The following is a 22,462-nucleotide window of genomic DNA, read 5'->3' as shown; positions in this document are numbered from 1 at the left end:
ATGGGACTAGCCTGATTCCAGTTCTTTAATCATTATGGGACTAGTCTGATTCTAGTTCCTTAATCATTCTGGGACTAGCCAGATTCTAGTTCCTTAGAAACCATTATGGGACAAGCCCAATTCCAGTTCCTTAATCATTATGGGACTAGCCTGATTCCAGTTCCTTAGAAACCATTATGGGACAAGCCTGATTCCAATTCCTTAGAAACCATTATGGGACTGGCCTGATTCCAGATCCTTAATCATTATGGGACTAGCCTGATTCCAGATCCTTAAATCATTCTGGGACTAGCCTGATTCCAGATCCTTAATCATTATGGGACTAGCCTGATTCCAGTTTCTTAATCATTATGGGACTAGCGTGATTCCAGATCCTTAATCATTATGGGACTAGCCTGATTCCAGTTCCTTAATCATTATGGGACTAGCCTAATTCCAGTTCCTTAATCATTATGGGACAAGCCTGATTCCAATTCCTTATAAATCATTCTGGTACTAGTCTGATTCCAGATCCTTAATCATATTGGGACTAGCCTGATTCCAGTTCTTTAGAAATCATTATGGGACTGGCCTGATTCCACTTCCTTAATCATTCTGGGACTAGCCTGATTCCAGTTCCTTAATCAATATGGGACACGCCTAATTCCAGGTCCTTAGAAATCATTATGGGACTAGCCTGATTCCAGTTCTTTAGAAACCATTATGGGACTAGCCTGATTCCAGCCATTAACTAGTGGAAGCCTGTCCCAGAGTGTTACTAGTCATTAACTAGTGGAAGCCTGTCCCAGAGTGTTACTAGTCATTAACTAGTGGAAGCCTGTCCCAGAGTGTTACTAGTCATTAACTAGTGGAAGCCTGTCCCAGAATGTTACTAGTCATTAACTAGTGGAAGTGGAAGCCTGTCCCAGAGTGTTACTAGTCATTAACTAGTGGAAGTGGAAGCCTGTACCAGAGTGTTACTAGTCATTAACTAATGGAAGCCTGTCCCAGAGTGTTACTAGTTATTAACTAGTGGAAGCCTGTCCCAGAGTGTTACTAGTCATTAACTAGTGGAAGTGGAAGCCTGTCCCAGAGTGTTACTAGTCATTAACTAGTGGAAGCCTGTCCCAGAGTGTTACTAGTCATTAACTAGTGGAAGCCTGTCCCAGAGTGTTACTAGTCATTAACTAGTGGAAGCCTGTCCCAGAGTGTTACTAGTCATTAACTAGTGGAAGCCTGTCCAGAGTGTTACTAGTCATTAACTAGTGGAAGCCTGTCCCAGAGTGTTACTAGTCATTAACTAGTGGAAGCCTGTCCCAGAGTGTTACTAGTCATTAACTAGTGGAAGCCTGTCCCAGAGTGTTACTAGTCATTAACTAGTGGAAGCCTGTCCCAGAGTGTTACTAGTCATTAACTAGTGGAAGCCTGTCCCAGAGTGTTACTAGTCATTAACTAGTGGAAGGCTGTCCCAGAGTGTTACTAGTCATTAACTAGTGGAAGCCTGTCCCAGAGTGTTACTAGTCATTAACTAGTGGAAGCGCCAGTTAACTAGTGGAAGCCTGTCCCAGAGTGTTACTAGTCATTAACTAGTGGAAGCCTGTCCCAGAGTGTTACTAGTCATTAACTAGTGGAAGCCTGTCCCAGAGTGTTACTAGTCATTAACTAGTGGAAGCCTGTCCCAGAGTGTTACTAGTCATTAACTAGTGGAAGCCTGTCCCAGAGTGTTACTAGTCATTAACTAGTGGAAGCCTGTCCCAGAGTGTTACTAGTCATTAACTAGTGGAAGCCTGTCCAGAGTGTTACTAGTCATTAACTAGTGGAAGCCTGTCCCAGAGTGTTACTAGTCATTAACTAGTGGAAGCCTGTCCCAGAGTGTTACTAGTCATTAACTAGTGGAAGCCTGTCCCAGAGTGTTACTAGTCATTAACTAGTGGAAGCCTGTCCCAGAGTGTTACTAGTCATTAACTAGTGGAAGCCTGTCCCAGAGTGTTACTAGTCATTAACTAGTGGAAGCCTGTCCCAGAGTGTTACTAGTCATTAACTAGTGGAAGCCTGTCCCAGAGTGTTACTAGTCATTAACTAGTGGAAGCCTGGCCCAGAGTGTTACTAGTCATTAACTAGTGGAAGCCTGGCCCAGAGTGTTACTAGTCATTAACTAGTGGAAGCCTGGCCCCGAGTGTTACTAGTCATTAACTAGTGGAAGCCTGTCCCAGAGTGTTACTAGACATTAACTAGTGGAAGCCTGTCCCAGTGTTACTAGTCATTAACCAGTGGAAGCCTGTCCCAGAGTGTTACTAGTCATTAACTAGTGGAAGCCTGGCCCAGAGTGTTACTAGTCATTAACTAGTGGAAGCCTGTCCCAGAGTGTTACTAGTCATTAACTAGTGGAAGCCTGGCCCAGAGTGTTACTAGTCATTAACTAGTGGAAGCCTGGCCCAGAGTGTTACTAGTCTTTAACTAGTGGAAGCCTGGCCCAGAGTGTTACTAGTCATTAACTAGTGGAAGCCTGTCCCAGAGTGTTACTAGTCATTAACTAGTGGAAGCCTGTCCCAGAGTGTTACTAGTCATTAACTAGTGGAAGCCTGGCCCAGAGTGTTACTAGTCATTAACTAGTGGAAGCCTGGCCTAGAGTGTTACTAGTCATTAACTAGTGGAAGCCTGTCCCAGAGTGTTACTAGTCATTAAGTAGTGGAAGCCTGTCCCAGAGTGTTACTAGTCATTAACTAGAGGAAGCCTGGCCCAGAGTGTTACTAGTCATTAACTTGTGGAAGCCTGGCCCAGAGTGTTACTAGTCATTAACTAGTGGAAGCCTGTCCCAGAGTGTTACTAGTCATTAACTAGTGGAAGCCTGTCCCAGAGTGTTACTAGTCATTAACTAGTGGAAGCCTGTCCCAGAGTGTTACTAGTCATTAACTAGTGGAAGCCTGTCCCAGAGTGTTACTAGTCATTAACTAGTGGAAGCCTGTCCCAGAGTGTTACTAGTCATTAACTAGTGGAAGCCTGTCCCAGAGTGTTACTAGTCATTAACTAGTGGAAGCCTGTCCCAGGGTGTTACTAGTCATTAACTAGTGGAAGCCTGTCCCAGAGTGTTACTAGTCATTAACTAGTGGAAGCCTGTCCCAGAGTGTTACTAGTCATTAACTAGTGGAAGCCTGTCCCAGAGTGTTACTAGTCATTAACTAGTGGAAGCCTGTCCCAGAGTGTTACTAGTCATTAACTAGTGGAAGCCTGTCCCAGAGTGTTACTAGTCATTAACTAGTGGAAGCCTGTCCCAGAGTGTTACTAGTCATTAACTAGTGGAAGCCTATCCCAGAGTGTTACTAGTCATTAACTAGTGGAAGCCTGTCCCAGAGTGTTACTAGTCATTAACTAGTGGAAGCCTGTCCCAGAGTGTTACTAGTCATTAACTAGTGGAAGCCTGTCCCAGAGTGTTACTAGTCATTAACTAGTGGAAGCCTGTTCCAGAGTGTTACTAGTCATTAACTAGTGGAAGCCTGTCCCAGAGTGTTACTAGTCATTAACTAGTGGAAGCCTGTCCCAGAGTGTTACTAGTCATTAACTAGTGGAAGCCTGTCCCAGAGTGTTACTAGTCATTAACTAGTGGAAGCCTGTCCCAGAGTGTTACTAGTCATGAACTAGTGGAAGCCTGTCCCAGAGTGTTACTAGTCATTAACTAGTGGAAGCCTGTCCCAGAGTGTTACTAGTCATTAACTAGTGGAAGCCTGTCCCAGAGTGTTACTAGTCATTAACTAGTGGAAGCCTGTTCCAGAGTGTTACTAGTCATTAACTAGTGGAAGCCTGTCCCAGAGTGTTACTAGTAATTAACTAGTGGAAGCCTGGCCCAGAGGTTGTGACATGTGGCATCTTTTTGTTTGCTCTTTGAATTAAAATGTATTTTACATGAATCCGTTTTCCTTAAAAAAAATTCATTCTGTATCTGATTTAGTCCTGTGGCTCCATAGTCTGAAAAAGGCAATAGTTGTATTGTTATTGTTGTATCCTTTTCTAAAAGTTTTCATTTTTCAGGCCGCTAGTCTCTTTCCAGATCCTGTGTGTGGATCCACCAGTTTGATTTCATTTCCGTTGAACTCATTTGCATATTTCTGAAAAGTTACTTGGCTTGTAGTTTAAGTCATATTTACATGTCTCGAGTCATTTGAGTTGGAACAAGAGGCATTTATCAGAACTAAGGACAGAGAAAGAAAGCCCTGTTGACCACGCAGGCTTCGTGTATTTTAGTCACATTGGGAAGGGGGGGTATTTACTTTAGGACGGTAGGGGGTTTGCCAAACACTGCTGCAGTTGTTCAATCACACGTTCGCACCAAGCCAAGTACCTCAACTCCTCCACAGAGTTGTGCATAGACTCGTTTTTATTTATTAGCAACCCCCGACTCTCTGTGTCAATTCGACAAAAACATGCTTTCTTAAGACCTTTACCGTGTAGCTATGTTTGTCCTCTGTTGTTGCCTTTCTTTGTTTGCTCATTTTTTTTTGCGTTTTAATACGTTAATTAAATACAACCACTGTTTCCTTGTTGCGATTCAATAGGCACATGCACATTCGCGTTGAGCTGTCATTGACAACCAACAACGAGGAAACAGTCGGTGCTTGTATTTGATTAACGTTATATATATAAATAATACGCTCAAATCTGTGGAGGAGTTGAGGTAGGCCTTCTTGGGAAGTGCACTCCAAGTTTCACCACCCGACCCGACCGGTGTAGAAACACGCTCTCTCTCCCCCCTCTCTCTCTCTGTTCAGCCACCATGCAACACTACTGGGAAAAGTAGCAAATGCTACAGTTACAATTAAGGAACCACGCCTTTACCGTTCTTTTCTCTGCCTGAATGACTGTATTTATACCAGCAGACCTCGGCCGACGGACCAACTGTTGCGTCTCACTCACTCTCTCTGTTTTGGAGAAACGCTTTGGTCGAAGGCTTGTTTCTTTCATTATTTTATTATCGCGAGAGGAGAGGGTCCTGACCAGCAGCGCAGACGAGCTGAGGAGAAGCCTCGGTCCAGTCAGTCCCCTAACCCCGCTCTGAAACAAGGGACTGCTGCCCTCATCAACACACCGCAGACATGGACTATTTCAACCTCTTTTTCTTATTGTGTTTTTCCTGGAAACACTTCATTTCCAATGCCCACTCATCTGACAGCAATCAGCAGCCAATTCCAACAGGTAAGTGGCTTAGGCTATTAGAAAACTATTCTTGTCCTTTAGCCAACACGTCTGTAAATAACACGGATGCCATTTAGTCTGGTTTTGATATATGTGTTAATACTTAATAGCCTAATAAAAGTGTTTATTTTCCCCAAATGTTACTTTGATTTCCTGAGTTCTGTTGCCATTTATATTGCGTGCTGTCTACTAATGTGTGATTTATTAGAAATATTCTTATATGCTTATTTTTTAGGGGACAAAAATATACAACACAATATTCAAGTCAGGCCTATTACAAAAACAACCCTACACAAAGAACATGTAAATAAATAATAGAATATAAGACGATGACAGATCACATTACCTACTTCACACATCAAATATTACCTCATTATATTCTAAAGTAAGCTGAAGATATTTTAATCCGTTTTTTTATGTAATTAGATTTAGGATTGAATGAAACAACACATTCATAGGCCCACGTGAAGAAGGCTTGGGATCTAGGTTATGTTTGGAGCTGTTCGCTATTCGGCCACATGACCTTAACGTGAGGAAGCACAGGTTATGTTTGGAGCTGTTCGCTATTCGGCCACATGCCCTTAACGTGAGGAAGCACAGGTTCTACTTGCCAGTGCGAGTGTGAAAATTAGATGTCTGCTGTGTTTGCGAAGTGGAACATGGTGATGTCAACACTATAACGTTAAAGGACTTTCTCTTAAAGAGCAAATAAACTTCTGCGGTTTCTCACATTCCAGCCTTTATTGACGGTTCTGTGTGGCTGAGGCACAAAGTTTAATGCATAGTGCGCCCGTCTTTTTATCTCCCTGGAAAGGTTATAGGATCCAAGTCAAAATAATAATTGTACCCAGTGCCTGACTTGGGCAGGAGCTCGCTGGAGCTGAGTACAAGCGCCTCAAATGTTCTACCTCTCAAACTCCTGTTTTTCTTATATAATATTAGTTACAGTGTTGTGGAGTTCCTTCACCTAAATACCGTATAAACAGCTAAATGACTATCGCACCTATTTCAGTCCCAAGTCAAGCCCTGATTGTACCCTTATAAGACAACGTTACGCTTTACCAGGCCAATAAGTCTTATGTAGAAGTCTCCTGTTACCGTTTTTAAAACAAACTTTTCACTTGCCTGTATTAGTTTCAGTGTGTTTTCTCACGAGTTTGTGATTATTGAATTAATCTGTAGACTCACTGTTTTGGTGCTATAATGTTGTGCTACCGAATGACAAGGCCACTCTGTTGGAATTAGTAGAATAGTCCTAATTCAACGGACTCTGTATGTGACCGAACAACAACCTTCTGCCTAGGGGCCTGGACCCTTATGGCACAGGTAACAGTGCATTTATGCCCCTTCCACAGTGATCACTGGTTCAACCCTCACTCCGGCTGCACCAACTATAAACTCGTCCACCAGCCTGGTAGCAATCAAGTCTGGGCATGAGGTTACCCCAACCCTGACCCCCACACCACCTCTGATTTGCTACCCACCTAATCATTTGATCCTATAACATCATACCAGGCCATGCTAGCCTTTTGGGGGCCATTAGTGAGATTTGGTTGCGGACCCCCGACCTTGCGGCTGTGGAGAGAAACATTCACTTTTTACATTTCATTTCCTGCAATTCTAAACATTTTGCCATCGGGCGTAAAGAAAAAAGTTGCAATTTTGTAACGCATTTCATACAATCCCACCTCCCCCTCACTACTACAGCAACTGGGTTCCCACCTCCCCCTCACTACTACACCAGCTGGGTTCCCACCTCCCCTCACTACTACACCAGCTGGGTTCCCACCTCCCCTCACTACTACACCAGCTGGGTTCCCACCTCCCCTCACTACTACACCAGCTGGGTTCCCACCTCCCCTCACTACTACAGCAGCTGGGTTCCCACCTCCCCCTCACTACTACACCAGCTGGGTTCCCACCTCCCCCCTCACTACTACACCAGCTGGGTTCCCACCTCCCCTCACTACTACACCAGCTGGGTTCCCACCTCCCCTCACTACTTTACCAGCTGGGTTCCCACCTCCCCTCACTACTACAGCAGCTGGGTTCCCACCTCCCCTCACTACTACAGCAGCTGGGTTCCCACCTCCCCTCACTACTACACCAGCTGGGATCCCACCTCCCCCTCACTACTACACCAGCTGGGTTCCCACCTCCCCTCACTACTACACCAGCTGGGTTCCCACCTCCCCTCACTACTACAACCAGCTGGGTTCCCACCTCCCCCTCACTACTTTACAGCTGGGTTCCCACCTCCCTCACTACTACACCAGCTGGGTTCCCACCTCCCCTCACTACTACAGCAGCTGGGTTCCCCACCTCCCCCCTCACTACTACACCAGCTGGGATCCCACCTCCCCCTCACTACTACACCAGCTGGGTTCCCACCTCCCCTCACTACTACACCAGCTGGGTTCCCACCTCCCCCTCACTACTACACCAGCTGGGTTCCCACCTCCCCCTCACTACTACACCAGCTGGGTTCCCACCTCCCCTCACTACTACACCAGCTGGGTTCCCACCTCCCCTCACTACTACACCAGCTGGGTTCCCACCTCCCCTCACTACTACACCAGCTGGGTTCCCACCTCCCCTCACTACTACACCAGCTGGGTTCCACCTCCCCTCACTAGTACACCAGCTGGGTTCCCACCTCCCCCCCACTACTACACCAGCTGGGTTCCCACCTCCCCTCACTACTACACCAGCTGGGTTCCCACCTCCCCTCACTACTACACCAGCTGGGTTCCCACCTCCCCCTCACTACTACACCAGCTGGGTTCCCACCTACCCTCACTACTACACCAGCTGGGTTCTCACCTCCCCCTCACTACTACACCAGCTGGGTTCCCACCTCCCCTCACTACTACACCAGCTGGGTTCCCACCTCCCCTCACTACTACACCAGCTGGGTTCCCACCTCCCCCTCACTACTACAACCAGCTGGGTTCCCACCTCCCCTCACTACTACACCAGCTGGGTTCCCACCTCCCCTCACTACTACACCAGCTGGGTTCCCACCTCCCCTCACTACTACACCAGCTGGGTTCCCACCTCCCCCTCACTACTACACCAGCTGGGTTCCCACCTCCCCTCACTACTACACCAGCTGGGTTCCCACCTCCCCTCACTACTACACCAGCTGGGTTCCCACCTCCCCCTCACTACTACACCAGCTGGGTTCCCACCTCCCCTCACTACTACACCAGCTGGGTTCCACCTCCCCCTCACTACTACACCAGCTGGGTTCCCACCTCCCCTCACTACTACACCAGCTGGGTTCCCACCCTCCCCTCACTACTACACCAGCTGGGTTCCCACCTCCCCCTCACTACTACAACCAGCTGGGTTCCCACCTCCCCTCACTTCACTACTACACCAGCTGGGTTCCCACCTCCCCTCACTACTACACCAGCTGGGTTCCCACCTCCCCCTCACTACTACAACCAGCTGGGTTCCCACCTCCCCTCACTACTACACCAGCTGGGTTCCACCTCCCCTCACTACTACACAGCTGGGGTTCCCACCTCCCCTCACTACTACACCAGCTGGGTTCCCACCTCCCCCTCACTACTACACCAGCTGGGTTCCCACCTCCCCCTCACTACTACACCAGCTGGGTTCCCACCTCCCCCTAACTACTACACCAGCTGGGTTCCCACCTTCCCCCTCACTACTACAGCAGCTGGGTTCCCCACCCCCCCCTCACTACTACAACCAGCTGGGTTCCCACCTCCCCTCACTACTTTACCAGCTGGGTTCCCACCTCCCCTCACTACTACTACCAGCTGGGTTCCCACCTCCCCCTCACTACTACACCAGCTGGGTTCCCACCTCCCCTCACTACTACACCAGCTGGGTTCCCACCTCCCCTCACTACTACACCAGCTGGGTTCCCACCTCCCCCCTCACTACTACACCAGCTGGGTTCCCACCTCCCCCTCACTACTACAGCAGCTGGGTTCCCACCTCCCCTCACTACTACACCAGCTGGGTTCCCACCTCCCCTAACAACTACACCAGCTGGGTTCCCACCTCCCCCTAACTACTACACCAGCTGTGTTCCCACCTCCCCCTAACTACTACACCAGCTGGGTTCCCACCTCCCCCTAACTACTACACCAGCTGGGTTTCCACCTCCCCTCACTACTACAGCAGCTGGGTTCCCACCTCCCCTCACTACTACACCAGCTGGGTTCCCACCTCCCCTCACTACTACACCAGCTGGGTTCCCACCTCCCCTCACTACTTTACCAGCTGGGTTCCCACCTCCCCTCACTACTACAGCAGCTGGGTTCCCACCTCCCCCTCACTACTACACCAGCTGGGTTCCCAGCTCTCTAACCCTAACCCTAACTCTAACCCTAACCCTAACCCTAACTCTAACCCTAACCCACCTCTCCACAATAGGGAAGGTTAGAACCCTAGGGACGTGTCTGAAAACACCTTCCTCAGTAAACATGCCAGTGTCACTCCATTAGGTCTCCTCTGTAATAAGTTCAGTAAAACACTGCTGCTGTTAAAGCCCCTCAACCAGGAGGCCTAACTGCAGCCATATGTGTTGTGAGACTCTGCATGACTGTGTGTGTTTGGATGTAGACTGGTGTTACTACGTAGAATAGAGTGGTGTTGTGAGACTCTGCATGACTGCCGGTGTTTGGATGTAGACTGGTGTTACTACGTAAGAATAGAGTGGTGTTGTGAGACTCTGCATGACTGCCGTGTGTTTGGATGTAGACTGGTGTTACTACTTAACAATAGAGTGGTGTTATTATCACTAAATAAACAACCATGAGAGCTGAGGTCTAGGGGAACTACAGCCCCCAGAAACCCCCTCTCTCTCTCTGTCTCTCTCTCTGCCTCTGTCTGTCTCTCTCTCTCTCTCTCTCTTTCTCTCTGTCTCTCACTCACTCTCTCTGTCTCTGTGTTTGGATGTAGACTGGTGTTACTACGTAAGAATAGAGTGGTGTTGTGAGACTCTGCATGACTGCCGTGTGTTTGGATGTAGACTGGTGTTACTACTTAACAATAGAGTGGTGTTATTATCACTAAATAAACAACCATGAGAGCTGAGGTCTAGGGGAACTACAAGCCCCCAGAAACCCCCCCTCTCTCTCTCTGTCTCTCTCTCTGTTCTCTCTCTCTCTCTCTCTCTGTCTCTCACTCTCTTCTGTCTCTCACCTCTCTATCTGTCTCTCTCTCATCTCTTCTATGTCTCTCTCTCTCCATCTTCCCTCTCTACTCTCTATCTCTATCTCTCTCTCTCTCTCTCTCTCTCTCTCTCTCTCTCTTCTCTCTCCTCTCTCTGTCTCTCTCTCTCTCTCTCTATCTCTATCATCTATCTCCTATCTGTATCTAGATATCTTGTCTATCTCTCTGTCTCTATCTCTCTCTGTCTCTCTCTTCTCTATGTCTCTCTCCTCTATCTGCCCCTCTGTCTCTCTCTATCTCTCTCTCTCTGTCTCTCTCTGTCTTCTCTCTCTTCTGTTCGTCTATCTCTCTCCTGTCTCTCTCTGTCCTTCTCTCGTCTCTCTCTGTCTCTCTCTCTTCTGTCTCTCTCTGTCTCTGTCTCTCTCTTCTCATCTCTCTCTATCTCTCTCTCTCTCTCTCTCTCTTCTCTATCTTCTCTCTCCTCTCTCCTCTCTCTCTTCTCCTCTCTCTCATTCTCTCTCTCTTCTCTCTATACTCTTCTATCTCTCTCTCTATCTCTTGGATAAATAGCTCTTCTAGCTGTTGTGGTGTTCTATTTTTAACAGAAGTGATTGATTCTTCAATCACATTGAGATGTCTCTTTTTTCCTAGATTGGTTTAGTGTTTGTTGTTCTGTCTCTGTCTCTCTGTCTCTCCTCTCTCTGTCTCTGTCTCTGTCTCTCTGTCTCTGTCTCTGTCTCTCTCTCTCTCTCTCTCTCTCTCTGCATACTGAAAGTGAAATGGGGATATCAAGAGGGTAATAATCATTGAGGGGGTAGGGGGGTAATTAGACCCTCCAATAATCACTTCAGCCGAGCCAGCATCACCACAGTCTTCAGAGCTGACGAAACAAGACATCTCTCAGCCGAGCCAGCATCACCGCAGTCTTCAGAGCTTGCCGAAACAACACATCCTCTCAGCGAGCCAGCATCACAACAGTCTTCAGAGCTTGACGAAACAACACCAGCCGAGCCAGCATCACCACCAGTCTTCAGAGCTTGATTTGAAACAACACCAGCCGAGCCAGCATCACCACAGTCTTCAGAGCTTGACGAAACAACACCAGCCGAGCCAGGCATCACCACAGTCTTCAGAGCTTGATGAAACAAACACCAGCCGAGCCAGCATCACCACAGTCTTCAGCGCTTGATGGAAGGAATATTCCTTCAGTGAAGATATGTCATTACGTTGGACATTGTCTTTTGGTAGTAGCAATTAGTCTAAGGCTTTGGGCTCAGAAATATAACGTAGGCCTACCACTGCCACTTTCATCTTCAGTTTGCCACATATTTCAATGGAACATTATATATCTGTGTGTAAACACTGTGTAGGAGAGGAAGGACATCTACGTGTTCTCTGTTCTTCTAGAAGGTTCACTACTGGAAACACAGACACTTAAAGTCTTTCCACTCATTTACCGTGTTGGCTCACATCTCCAACTCACTCTGCTGCTGTCTACGTTTAAAGTGTTGGCTCACATCTCCAACTCGCTCTGCTGCTGCTGTCTACGTTTTAAAGTGTTGGCTCACATCTCCAACTCACTCTGCTGCTGCTGTCTACGTTTAAAGATAGCTTTATGATGCTGAAGATAGCTTTATGATGCTAATGATGGCCTTTACGATGCTAAAGATAGCTTTACGATGCTAAGATAGCTTATGATGAATCGCTTTATGATAAAGATAGCTTTATGATGCTAAAGATAGCTTTATGATGCTAAAGATAGCTTTATGATGCTAAAGATAGCTTTACGATGCTAAAGATAGCTTTATGATGCTAAAGATAGCTTTATGATGCTAAAGATAGCTTTATGATGCTAATGATGGCTTCACGATACTAATGAAGGCTTTACAATACTAATGATGGCTTCACAATGCTAATGATGGCTTCACGATACTAATGATGGCTTCATAATACTAATGAAGGCTTCACGATACTAATGATGGCTTCACAATACTAATGATGGCTTCACAATACTAATGATGGCTTCACGATACTAATGATGGCTTCACGATACTAATGATGGCTTCACGATACTAATGAAGGCTTCACAATACTAATGATGGCTTCACAATACTAATGATGGCTTTACAATACTAATGATGGCTTCACGATACTAATGATGGCTTCACGATGCTAAAGATAGCTTTATGATGCTAAAGATAGCTTTATGATGCTAAAGATAGCTTTACGATAGAATTAAAAACTCTATGAGCCTTTACTAGCTTTTGTCTGTAAACGATGACAAAGCTGATTGGTCTCATTTTTATATTTTACATTTCATCAACAAAGAAGAAGCCTTTTTAGTTGTAGATTTGCTTTTCATTTTAAAAATCTCTGTACTCTACTATATCTGTGCTCTACTCTCTCTGTTCTCTACTCTCTCTGTACTCTAGGCTACTCTCTACTCTCTCTGTTCTCTACTCTCTCTGTTCTCTAGGCTGCTCTCTACTCTCTGTTCTCTACTCTCTCTGTTCTCTAGGCTACTCTCTACTCTCTGTTCTCTAGGCTACTCTCTACTCTCTCTGTTCTCTAAGCTACTCTCTACTCTCTCTGTTCTCTAGGCTACTCTCTACTCTCTCTGTTCTCTACTCTCTCTGTTCTCTAGGCTGCTCTCTACTCTCTCTGTTCTCTACTCTCTCTGTTCTCTAGGCTACTCTCTACTCTCTGTTCTCTAGGCTACTCTCTACTCTCTCTGTTCTCTAAGCTACTCTCTACTCTCTCTGTTCTCTAGGCTACTCTCTACTCTCTGTTCTCTAGGCTACTCTCTACTCTCTCTGTTCTCTAGGCTACTCTCTACTCTCTCTGTTCTCTAGGCTACTCTCTACTCTCTCTGTTCTCTACTCTCTCTGTTCTCTAGGCTGCTCTCTCTGTTCACTAGGCTACTCTCTACTCTCTCTGTTCTCTACTATCTCTGTTCTCTACTCTCTCTGTCAGGATGTTGGGTGTTGAACAGCTGTAGAGGACCAAGTGAACAGAATGAACTGGCGTCTGGTGTGTGTGTGCGTGTTGATGCTGTTACTGACCCCCCCCCCCCCCCCCCCCCCCCCCTGTCCTCCTGGAGGATAAACCATGAGGAAGGGCTAGAGTGGGTGGATGACAGATGGAGGAAGGGAGGAAAAGGAAAGGAGGAGGATGTAATTGTTAAACTATTCAGTAACCAGGTTCAGTTCATGTCAGTTCCCGATGACGCCTTTGCGTCTGATCCAACTTTTATTTTTGTTGATTATCTTTACTATTTTTTTGTTTGTTGTTGCACTAAATGTATCTGCTATCATTTGGTATGATGGAGTGGGGGGAGCCCTAACTAAATGTATCTGCTATCATTTGGTATGATGGAGTGGGGGGAGCCCCTAACTAAATGTATCTGCTATCATTTGGTATGATGGAGTGGGGGGAGCCCTAACTAAATGTATCTGCTATCATTTGGTATGATGGAGTGGGGGAGCCCTAACTAAATGTATCTGCTATCATTTGGTATGATGGAGTGGGGGGAGCCCTAACTAAATGTATCTGCTATCATTTGGTATGATGGAGTGGGGGGAGCCCTAACTAAATGTATCTGCTATCATTTGGTATGATGGAGTGGGGGGAGCCCTAACTAAATGTATCTGCTATCATTTGGTATGATGGAGTGGGGGGAGCCCTAACTAAATGTATCCCCTATCATTTGGTATGATGGAGTGGGGGGAGCCCTAACTAAATGTATCCCCTATCATTTGGTATGATGGAGTGGGGGGAGCCCTAACTAAATGTATCCCCTATCATTTGGTATGATGGAGTGGGGGGAGCCCTAACTAAATGTATCCCCTATCATTTGGTATGATGGAGTGGGGGGAGCCCTAACTAAATGTATCTGCTATCATTTGGTATGATGGAGTGGGGGGAGCCCTAACTAAATGTATCTGCTATCATTTGGTATGATGGAGTGGGGGGAGCCCTAACTAAATGTATCTGCTATCATTTGGTATGATGGAGTGGGGGGAGCCCTAACTAAATGTATCCCCTATCATTTGGTATGATGGAGTGGGGGGAGCCCTAACTAAATGTATCCCCTATCATTTGGTATGATGGAGTGGGGGGAGCCCTAACTAAATGTATCCCCTATCATTTGGTATGATGGAGTGGGGGGAGCCCTAACTAAATGTATCTGCTATCATTTGGTATGATGGAGTGGGGGGAGCCCTAACTAAATGTATCTGCTATCATTTGGTATGATGGAGTGGGGGGAGCCCTAACTAAATGTATCCCCTATCATTTGGTATGATGGAGTGGGGGGAGCCCTAACTAAATGTATCCCCTATCATTTGGTATGATGGAGTGGGGGGAGCCCTAACTAAATGTATCTGCTATCATTTGGTATGATGGAGTGGGGGGAGCCCTAACTAAATGTATCTGCTATCATTTGGTATGATGGAGTGGGGGGAGCCCTAACTAAATGTATCTGCTATCATTTGGTATGATGGAGTGGGGGGAGCCCTAACTAAATGTATCTGCTATCATTTGGTATGATGGAGTGGGGGGAGCCCTAACTAAATGTATCCCCTATCATTTGGTATGATGGAGTGGGGGGAGCCCTAACTAAATGTATCTGCTATCATTTGGTATGATGGAGTGGGGGGAGCCCTAACTAAATGTATCTGCTATCATTTGGTATGATGGAGTGGGGGGAGCCCTAACTAAATGTATCCCCTATCATTTGGTATGATGGAGTGGGGGGAGCCCTAACTAAATGTATCTGCTATCATTTGGTATGATGGAGTGGGGGGAGCCCTAACTAAATGTATCTGCTATCATTTGGTATGATGGAGTGGGGGGAGCCCTAACTAAATGTATCTGCTATCATTTGGTATGATGGAGTGGGGGGAGCCCTAACTAAATGTATCTGCTATCATTTGGTATGATGGAGTGGGGGGAGCCCTAACTAAATGTATCTGCTATCATTTGGTATGATGGAGTGGGGGGAGCCCTAACTAAATGTATCCCCTATCATTTGGTATGATGGAGTGGGCGGAGCCCTAACTAAATGTATCTGCTATCATTTGGTATGATGGAGTGGGGGGAGCCCTAACTAAATGTATCCCCTATCATTTGGTATGATGGAGTGGGGGGAGCCCTAACTAAATGTATCTGCTATCATTTGGTATGATGGAGTGGGGGGAGCCCTAACTAAATGTATCTGCTATCATTTGGTATGATGGAGTGGGGGGAGCCCTAACTAAATGTATCCCCTATCATTTGGCATGATGGAGTGGGGGGAGCCCTAACTAAATGTATCTGCTATCATTTGGTATGATGGAGTGGGGGGAGCCCTAACTAAATGTATCTGCTATCATTTGGTATGATGGAGTGGGGGAGCCCTAACTAAATGTATCCCCTATCATTTGGTATGATGGAGTGGGGGGAGCCCTAACTAAATGTATCTGCTATCATTTGGTATGATGGAGTGGGGGAGCCCTAACTAAATGTATCTGCTATCATTTGGTATGATGGAGTGGGGGGAGCCCTAACTAAATGTATCTGCTATCATTTGGTATGATGGAGTGGGGGGAGCCCTAACTAAATGTATCTGCTATCATTTGGTATGATGGAGTGGGGGGAGCCCTAACTAAATGTATCTGCTATCATTTGGTATGATGGAGTGGGGGGAGCCCTAACTAATGTATCTGCTATCATTTGGTATGATGGAGTGGGGGGAGCCCTAACTAAATGTATCTGCTATCATTTGGTATGATGGAGTGGGGGGAGCCCTAACTAAATGTATCTGCTATCATTTGGTATGATGGAGTGGGGGGGAGCCCTAACTAAATGTATCTGCTATCATTTGGTATGATGGAGTGGGGGGAGCCCTAACTAAATGTATCTGCTATCATTTGGTATGATGGAGTGGGGGGAGCCCTAACTAAATGTATCTGCTATCATTTGGTATGATGGAGTGGGGGGAGCCCTAACTAAATGTATCTGCTATCATTTGGTATGATGGAGTGGGCGGAGCCCTAACTAAATGTATCTGCTATCATTTGGTATGATGGAGTGGGGGGAGCCCTAACTAAATGTATCTGCTATCATTTGGTATGATGGAGTGGGGGAGCCCTAACTAAATGTATCCCCTATCATTTGGTATGATGGAGTGAGGGGAGCCCTAACTAAATGTATCCCCTATCATTTGGTATGATGGAGTGGGGGGAGCCCTAACTAAATGTATCTCCTATCATTTGGTATGATGGAGTGGGGGGAGCCCTAACTAAATGTATCTGCTATCATTTGGTATGATGGAGTGGGGGGAGCCCTAACTAAATGTATCTGCTATCATTTGGTATGATGGAGTGGGGGGAGCCCTAACTAAATGTATCCCCTATCATTTGGTATGATGGAGTGGGGGGAGCCCTAACTAAATGTATCTGCTATCATTTGGTATGATGGAGTGGGGGGAGCCCTAACTAAATGTATCCCCTATCATTTGGTATGATGGAGTGGGGGGAGCCCTAACTAAATGTATCTGCTATCATTTGGTATGATGGAGTGGGGGGAGCCCTAACTAAATGTATCTGCTATCATTTGGTATGATGGAGTGGGGGGAGCCCTAACTAAATGTATCTGCTATCATTTGGTATGATGGAGTGGGGGGAGCCCTAACTAAATGTATCTGCTATCATTTGGTATGATGGAGTGGGGGGAGCCCTAACTAAATGTATCTGCTATCATTTGGTATGATGGAGTGGGGGGGAGCCCTAACTAAATGTATCTGCTATCATTTGGTATGATGGAGTGGGGGGAGCCCCTAACTAAATGTATCCCCTATCATTTGGTATGATGGAGTGGGGGGAGCCCTAACTAAATGTATCTGCTATCATTTGGTATGATGGAGTGGGGGGAGCCCTAACTAAATGTATCTGCTATCATTTGGTATGATGGAGTGGGGGGAGCCCTAACTAAATGTATCTGCTATCATTTGGTATGATGGAGTGGGGGGAGCCCTAACTAAATGTATCTGCTATCATTTGGTATGATGGAGTGGGGGGAGCCCTAACTAAATGTATCCCCTATCATTTGGTATGATGGAGTGGGGGGAGCCCTAACTAAATGTATCTGCTATCATTTGGTATGATGGAGTGGGGGGAGCCCTAACTAAATGTATCTGCTATCATTTGGTATGATGGAGTGGGGGGAGCCCTAACTAAATGTATCTGCTATCATTTGGTATGATGGAGTGGGGGGAGCCCTAACTAAATGTATCTGCTATCATTTGGTATGATGGAGTGGGGGGAGCCCTAACTAAATGTATCTGCTATCATTTGGTATGATGGAGTGGGGGGAGCCCTAACTAAATGTATCTGCTATCATTTGGTATGATGGAGTGGGGGGAGCCCTAACTAAATGTATCTGCTATCATTTGGTATGATGGAGTGGGGGGAGCCCTAACTAAATGTATCTGCTATCATTTGGTATGATGGAGTGGGGGGAGCCCTAACTAAATGTATCTGCTATCATTTGGTATGATGGAGTGGGGGGAGCCCTAACTAAATGTATCCCCTATCATTTGGTATGATGGAGTGGGGGGAGCCCTAACTAAATGTATCCCCTATCATTTGGTATGATGGAGTGGGGGGAGCCCTAACTAAATGTATCCCCTATCATTTGGTATGATGGAGTGGGGGGAGCCCTAACTAAATGTATCCCCTATCATTTGGTATGATGGAGTGGGGGGAGCCCTAACTAAATGTATCTGCTATCATTTGGTATGATGGAGTGGGGGGAGCCCTAACTAAATGTATCTGCTATCATTTGGTATGATGGAGTGGGGGGAGCCCTAACTAAATGTATCCCCTATCATTTGGTATGATGGAGTGGGGGGAGCCCTAACTAAATGTATCTGCTATCATTTGGTATGATGGAGTGGGGGGAGCCCTAACTAAATGTATCCCCTATCATTTGGTATGATGGAGTGGGGGGAGCCCTAACTAAATGTATCTGCTATCATTTGGTATGATGGAGTGGGGGGAGCCCTAACTAAATGTATCCCCTATCATTTGGTATGATGGAGTGGGGGGAGCCCTAACTAAATGTATCTGCTATCATTTGGTATGATGGAGTGGGGGGAGCCCTAACTAAATGTATCTGCTATCATTTGGTATGATGGAGTGGGGGGAGCCCTAACTAAATGTATCTGCTATCATTTGGTATGATGGAGTGGGGGGAGCCCTAACTAAATGTATCTGCTATCATTTGGTATGATGGAGTGGGGGGAGCCCTAACTAAATGTATCTGCTATCATTTGGTATGATGGAGTGGGGGGAGCCCTAACTAAATGTATCTGCTATCATTTGGTATGATGGAGTGGGGGGAGCCCTAACTAAATGTATCTGCTATCATTTGGTATGATGGAGTGGGGGGAGCCCTAACTAAATGTATCTGCTATCATTTGGTATGATGGAGTGGGGGGAGCCCTAACTAAATGTATCCCCTATCATTTGGTATGATGGAGTGGGGGGAGCCCTAACTAAATGTATCCCCTATCATTTGGTATGATGGAGTGGGGGGAGCCCTAACTAAATGTATCTGCTATCATTTGGTATGATGGAGTGGGGGGAGCCCTAACTAAATGTATCCCCTATCATTTGGTATGATGGAGTGGGGGGAGCCCTAACTAAATGTATCTGCTATCATTTGGTATGATGGAGTGGGGGGAGCCCTAACTAAATGTATCTGCTATCATTTGGTATGATGGAGTGGGGGGAGCCCTAACTAAATGTATCCCCTATCATTTGGTATGATGGAGTGGGGGGAGCCCTAACTAAATGTATCTGCTATCATTTGGTATGATGGAGTGGGGGGAGCCCTAACTAAATGTATCCCCTATCATTTGGTATGATGGAGTGGGGGGAGCCCTAACTAAATGTATCTGCTATCATTTGGTATGATGGAGTGGGGGGAGCCCTAACTAAATGTATCTGCTATCATTTGGTATGATGGAGTGGGGGGAGCCCTAACTAAATGTATCCCCTATCATTTGGTATGATGGAGTGGGGGGAGCCCTAACTAAATGTATCCCCTATCATTTGGTATGATGGAGTGGGGGGAGCCCTAACTAAATGTATCCCCTATCATTTGGTATGATGGAGTGGGGGAGCCCTAACTAAATGTATCCCCTATCATTTGGTATGATGGAGTGGGGGGAGCCCTAACTAAATGTATCCCCTATCATTTGGTATGATGGAGTGGGGGGAGCCCTAACTAAATGTATCCCCTATTATTTGGTATGATGGAGTGGGGGGAGCCCTAACTAAATGTATCCCCTATCATTTGGTATGATGGAGTGGGGGGAGCCCTAACTAAATGTATCCCCTATCATTTGGTATGATGGAGTGGGGGGAGCCCTAACTAAATGTATCTGCTATCATTTGGTATGATGGAGTGGGGGGAGCCCTAACTAAATGTATCCCCTATCATTTGGTATGATGGAGTGGGGGGAGCCCTAACTAAATGTATCTGCTATCATTTGGTATGATGGAGTGGGGGGAGCCCTAACTAAATGTATCTGCTATCATTTGGTATGATGGAGTGGGGGGAGCCCTAACTAAATGTATCTGCTATCATTTGGTATGATGGAGTGGGGGGAGCCCTAACTAAATGTATCCCCTATCATTTGGTATGATGGAGTGGGGGGAGCCCTAACTAAATGTATCTGCTATCATTTGGTATGATGGAGTGGGGGGAGCCCTAACTAAATGTATCCCCTATCATTTGGTATGATGGAGTGGGGGGAGCCCTAACTAAATGTATCTGCTATCATTTGGTATGATGGAGTGGGGGGAGCCCTAACTAAATGTATCCCCTATCATTTGGTATGATGGAGTGGGGGGAGCCCTAACTAAATGTATCCCCTATCATTTGGTATGATGGAGTGGGGGGAGCCCTAACTAAATGTATACCCTATCATTTGGTATGATGGAGTGGGGGGAGCCCTAACTAAATGTATCTGCTATCATTTGGTATGATGGAGTGGGGGAGCCCTAACTAAATGTATCCCCTATCATTTGGTATGATGGAGTGGGGGGAGCCCTAACTAAATGTATCCCCTATCATTTGGTATGATGGAGTGGGGGGAGCCCTAACTAAATGTATCCCCTATCATTTGGTATGATGGAGTGGGGGGAGCCCTAACTAAATGTATACCCTATCATTTGGTATGATGGAGTGGGGGGAGCCCTAACTAAATGTATCTGCTATCATTTGGTATGATGGAGTGGGGGGAGCCCTAACTAAATGTATCTGCTATCATTTGGTATGATGGAGTGGGGGGAGCCGTAACTAAATGTATCTGCTATCATTTGGTATGATGGAGTGGGGGGAGCCCTAACTAAATGTATCTGCTATCATTTGGTATGATGGAGTGGGGGGAGCCCTAACTAAATGTATACCCTATCATTTGGCATGATGGAGTGGGGGGAGCCCTAACTAAATGTATCTGCTATCATTTGGTATGATGGAGTGGGGGTCGTGATCTAATGCCCGACCCTTCTACCTCCGAGAGAGTTTTAATCTGTTTTCGTGACTGCTGTGTACTGTATATTCCACCTCAGGACAACAACAACAATAAGCTGGCACTCAACGAGAAGTACGAGGCTATAATCAAGCAGAAAACCATGCATCCAGAAGCTGCTTCTCTTGTGGTCGGTGATTTTTAATTCTGCGCCACTAAGACACGTGATGCCCAACTACTGTCAACATGTCTCCTTCACCACTAGGGGTGATAAAGTCCTAGACCATTGTTACTTAAACCCACAAGCAAGCACACAAGGCCCTTCCTTGTCCTCCCTTCGGCAAATCAGATCATGACTATACTCAAACAGGAAGTCCCAGTGATGATCTCCATAGGTAAAGGGTCCTCTGAAGCGGAAGTACCAGTGATGATCTCCATAGGTAAAGGGTCCTCCGAAGCGGAAGTACCAGTGATGATCTCCATAGGTAAAGGGTCCTCCGAAGCGGAAGTACCAGTGATGATCTCCATAGGTAAAGGGTCCTCCGAAGCGGAAGCTGAGCCGCAGGACTGCTTTGACCAGTGTAGAGCCGTATGTCAGGACCCCTGCCGAGCCAGAAGACTGGGTGGTCTCGCTCTCCCATGCCGACTCGAGTAAGGTTTTTAATTTGTTCAACACTCTCAAGGCCGCTGGGCTGGACGGTATTCCAAAGCATGCATAGGACAGCTGCCAGGCATCGTCAAGGTCATTTTTAACCTCTACTTGTCCTAGCCTGTAATCCCCACATGATTCAAACTCACCACCATCATTCCTGTTTGCCAAGAACTAACCACAATGACTACCACCCTGTAGCACTCACATCTATAATCATGAAGTGATTTAAAAGTCATGGTACATATTAAATCCATCATCCCGGACACCCTAGACCCACTCCAATTAACATACCGCCCCAACAGATCTACAGATGATGCGATCTCAATTGCACTCCACATTGCCCTCTCCCACCTGAACAAGAGGAATACCTATGTTAGAATGTTGTTCATCGACTACAGCTCAGCGTTCAACACCACAGAGCTCCAAGCTCGTGACTGGACAGCTCCCTCTGCAACTAGATTCTGGAATTCCTGTTGGGACGCCCCCAGGTGGTGAGGGTAGGCAACAACACCTCCGCCACACTGACCCTCAACACAGGGGCCCACCAGGGGTGAGTGCTTAGTCCCCTCTTGTACTCTCTGTTCACCCACGACTGCGTGGTCAAGCACAACTCCAACACCATCATTAAGTTAGCTGATGACACAACAGTGGTAGGCCTGATCACCGACAACGATGAGACAGCCTATAGGAATGAGGAAAAGGAGGGCTGAACACGCCCCCATTAACATCGACAGGGCTGTAGTGGAGCAGGTTGAGAGCTTCAAGTTCCTTGGTGTCCACATCACCAACAAACTATCATGGTCCAAACATACCAAGACAGTTGTGAAGAGGGCACGACAAAACCTATTCCCCTCAGGAGACTGAAAAGATTTGGCATGGGTCCCCAGATCCTCAAAAAGGTATACAGCTGCACCATCGAGAGCATCTTGACCAGTTGCATCACTGTCTGGTATGGCGACTGCTCGGCGTCC

General features: G+C 46.5%; 1 protein-coding gene across 2 annotated transcripts in view; it reads left to right on the top strand.

Annotated features, from left to right (window-relative positions):
- The first annotated feature begins 4,598 nt into the window (after positions 1–4,598).
- plod2 (procollagen-lysine, 2-oxoglutarate 5-dioxygenase 2) overlaps positions 4,599–22,462 on the top strand; it is a 145,278-nt gene continuing 127,414 nt past the window's right edge. The window contains exon 1 of one of the 2 annotated variants that reach the window (XM_031836447.1): positions 4,599–5,166. In XM_031836447.1, coding sequence (XP_031692307.1) covers positions 5,067–5,166 — 100 coding nt within the window. In that variant the 5' untranslated portion in view covers positions 4,599–5,066. The remainder of the gene's footprint in view (positions 5,167–22,462) is intronic. The other variant, XM_031836446.1, reaches the window with a different exon arrangement.

The sequence above is a fragment of the Oncorhynchus kisutch genome, linkage group LG11 (assembly GCF_002021735.2).
Source record: "Oncorhynchus kisutch isolate 150728-3 linkage group LG11, Okis_V2, whole genome shotgun sequence".
Classification (NCBI taxonomy): Eukaryota; Metazoa; Chordata; class Actinopteri; order Salmoniformes; family Salmonidae; genus Oncorhynchus; species Oncorhynchus kisutch.
The sequence above is the reverse complement of the archived record's forward strand: the minus strand, read 5'-3'. Positions and strand labels throughout refer to the sequence as shown.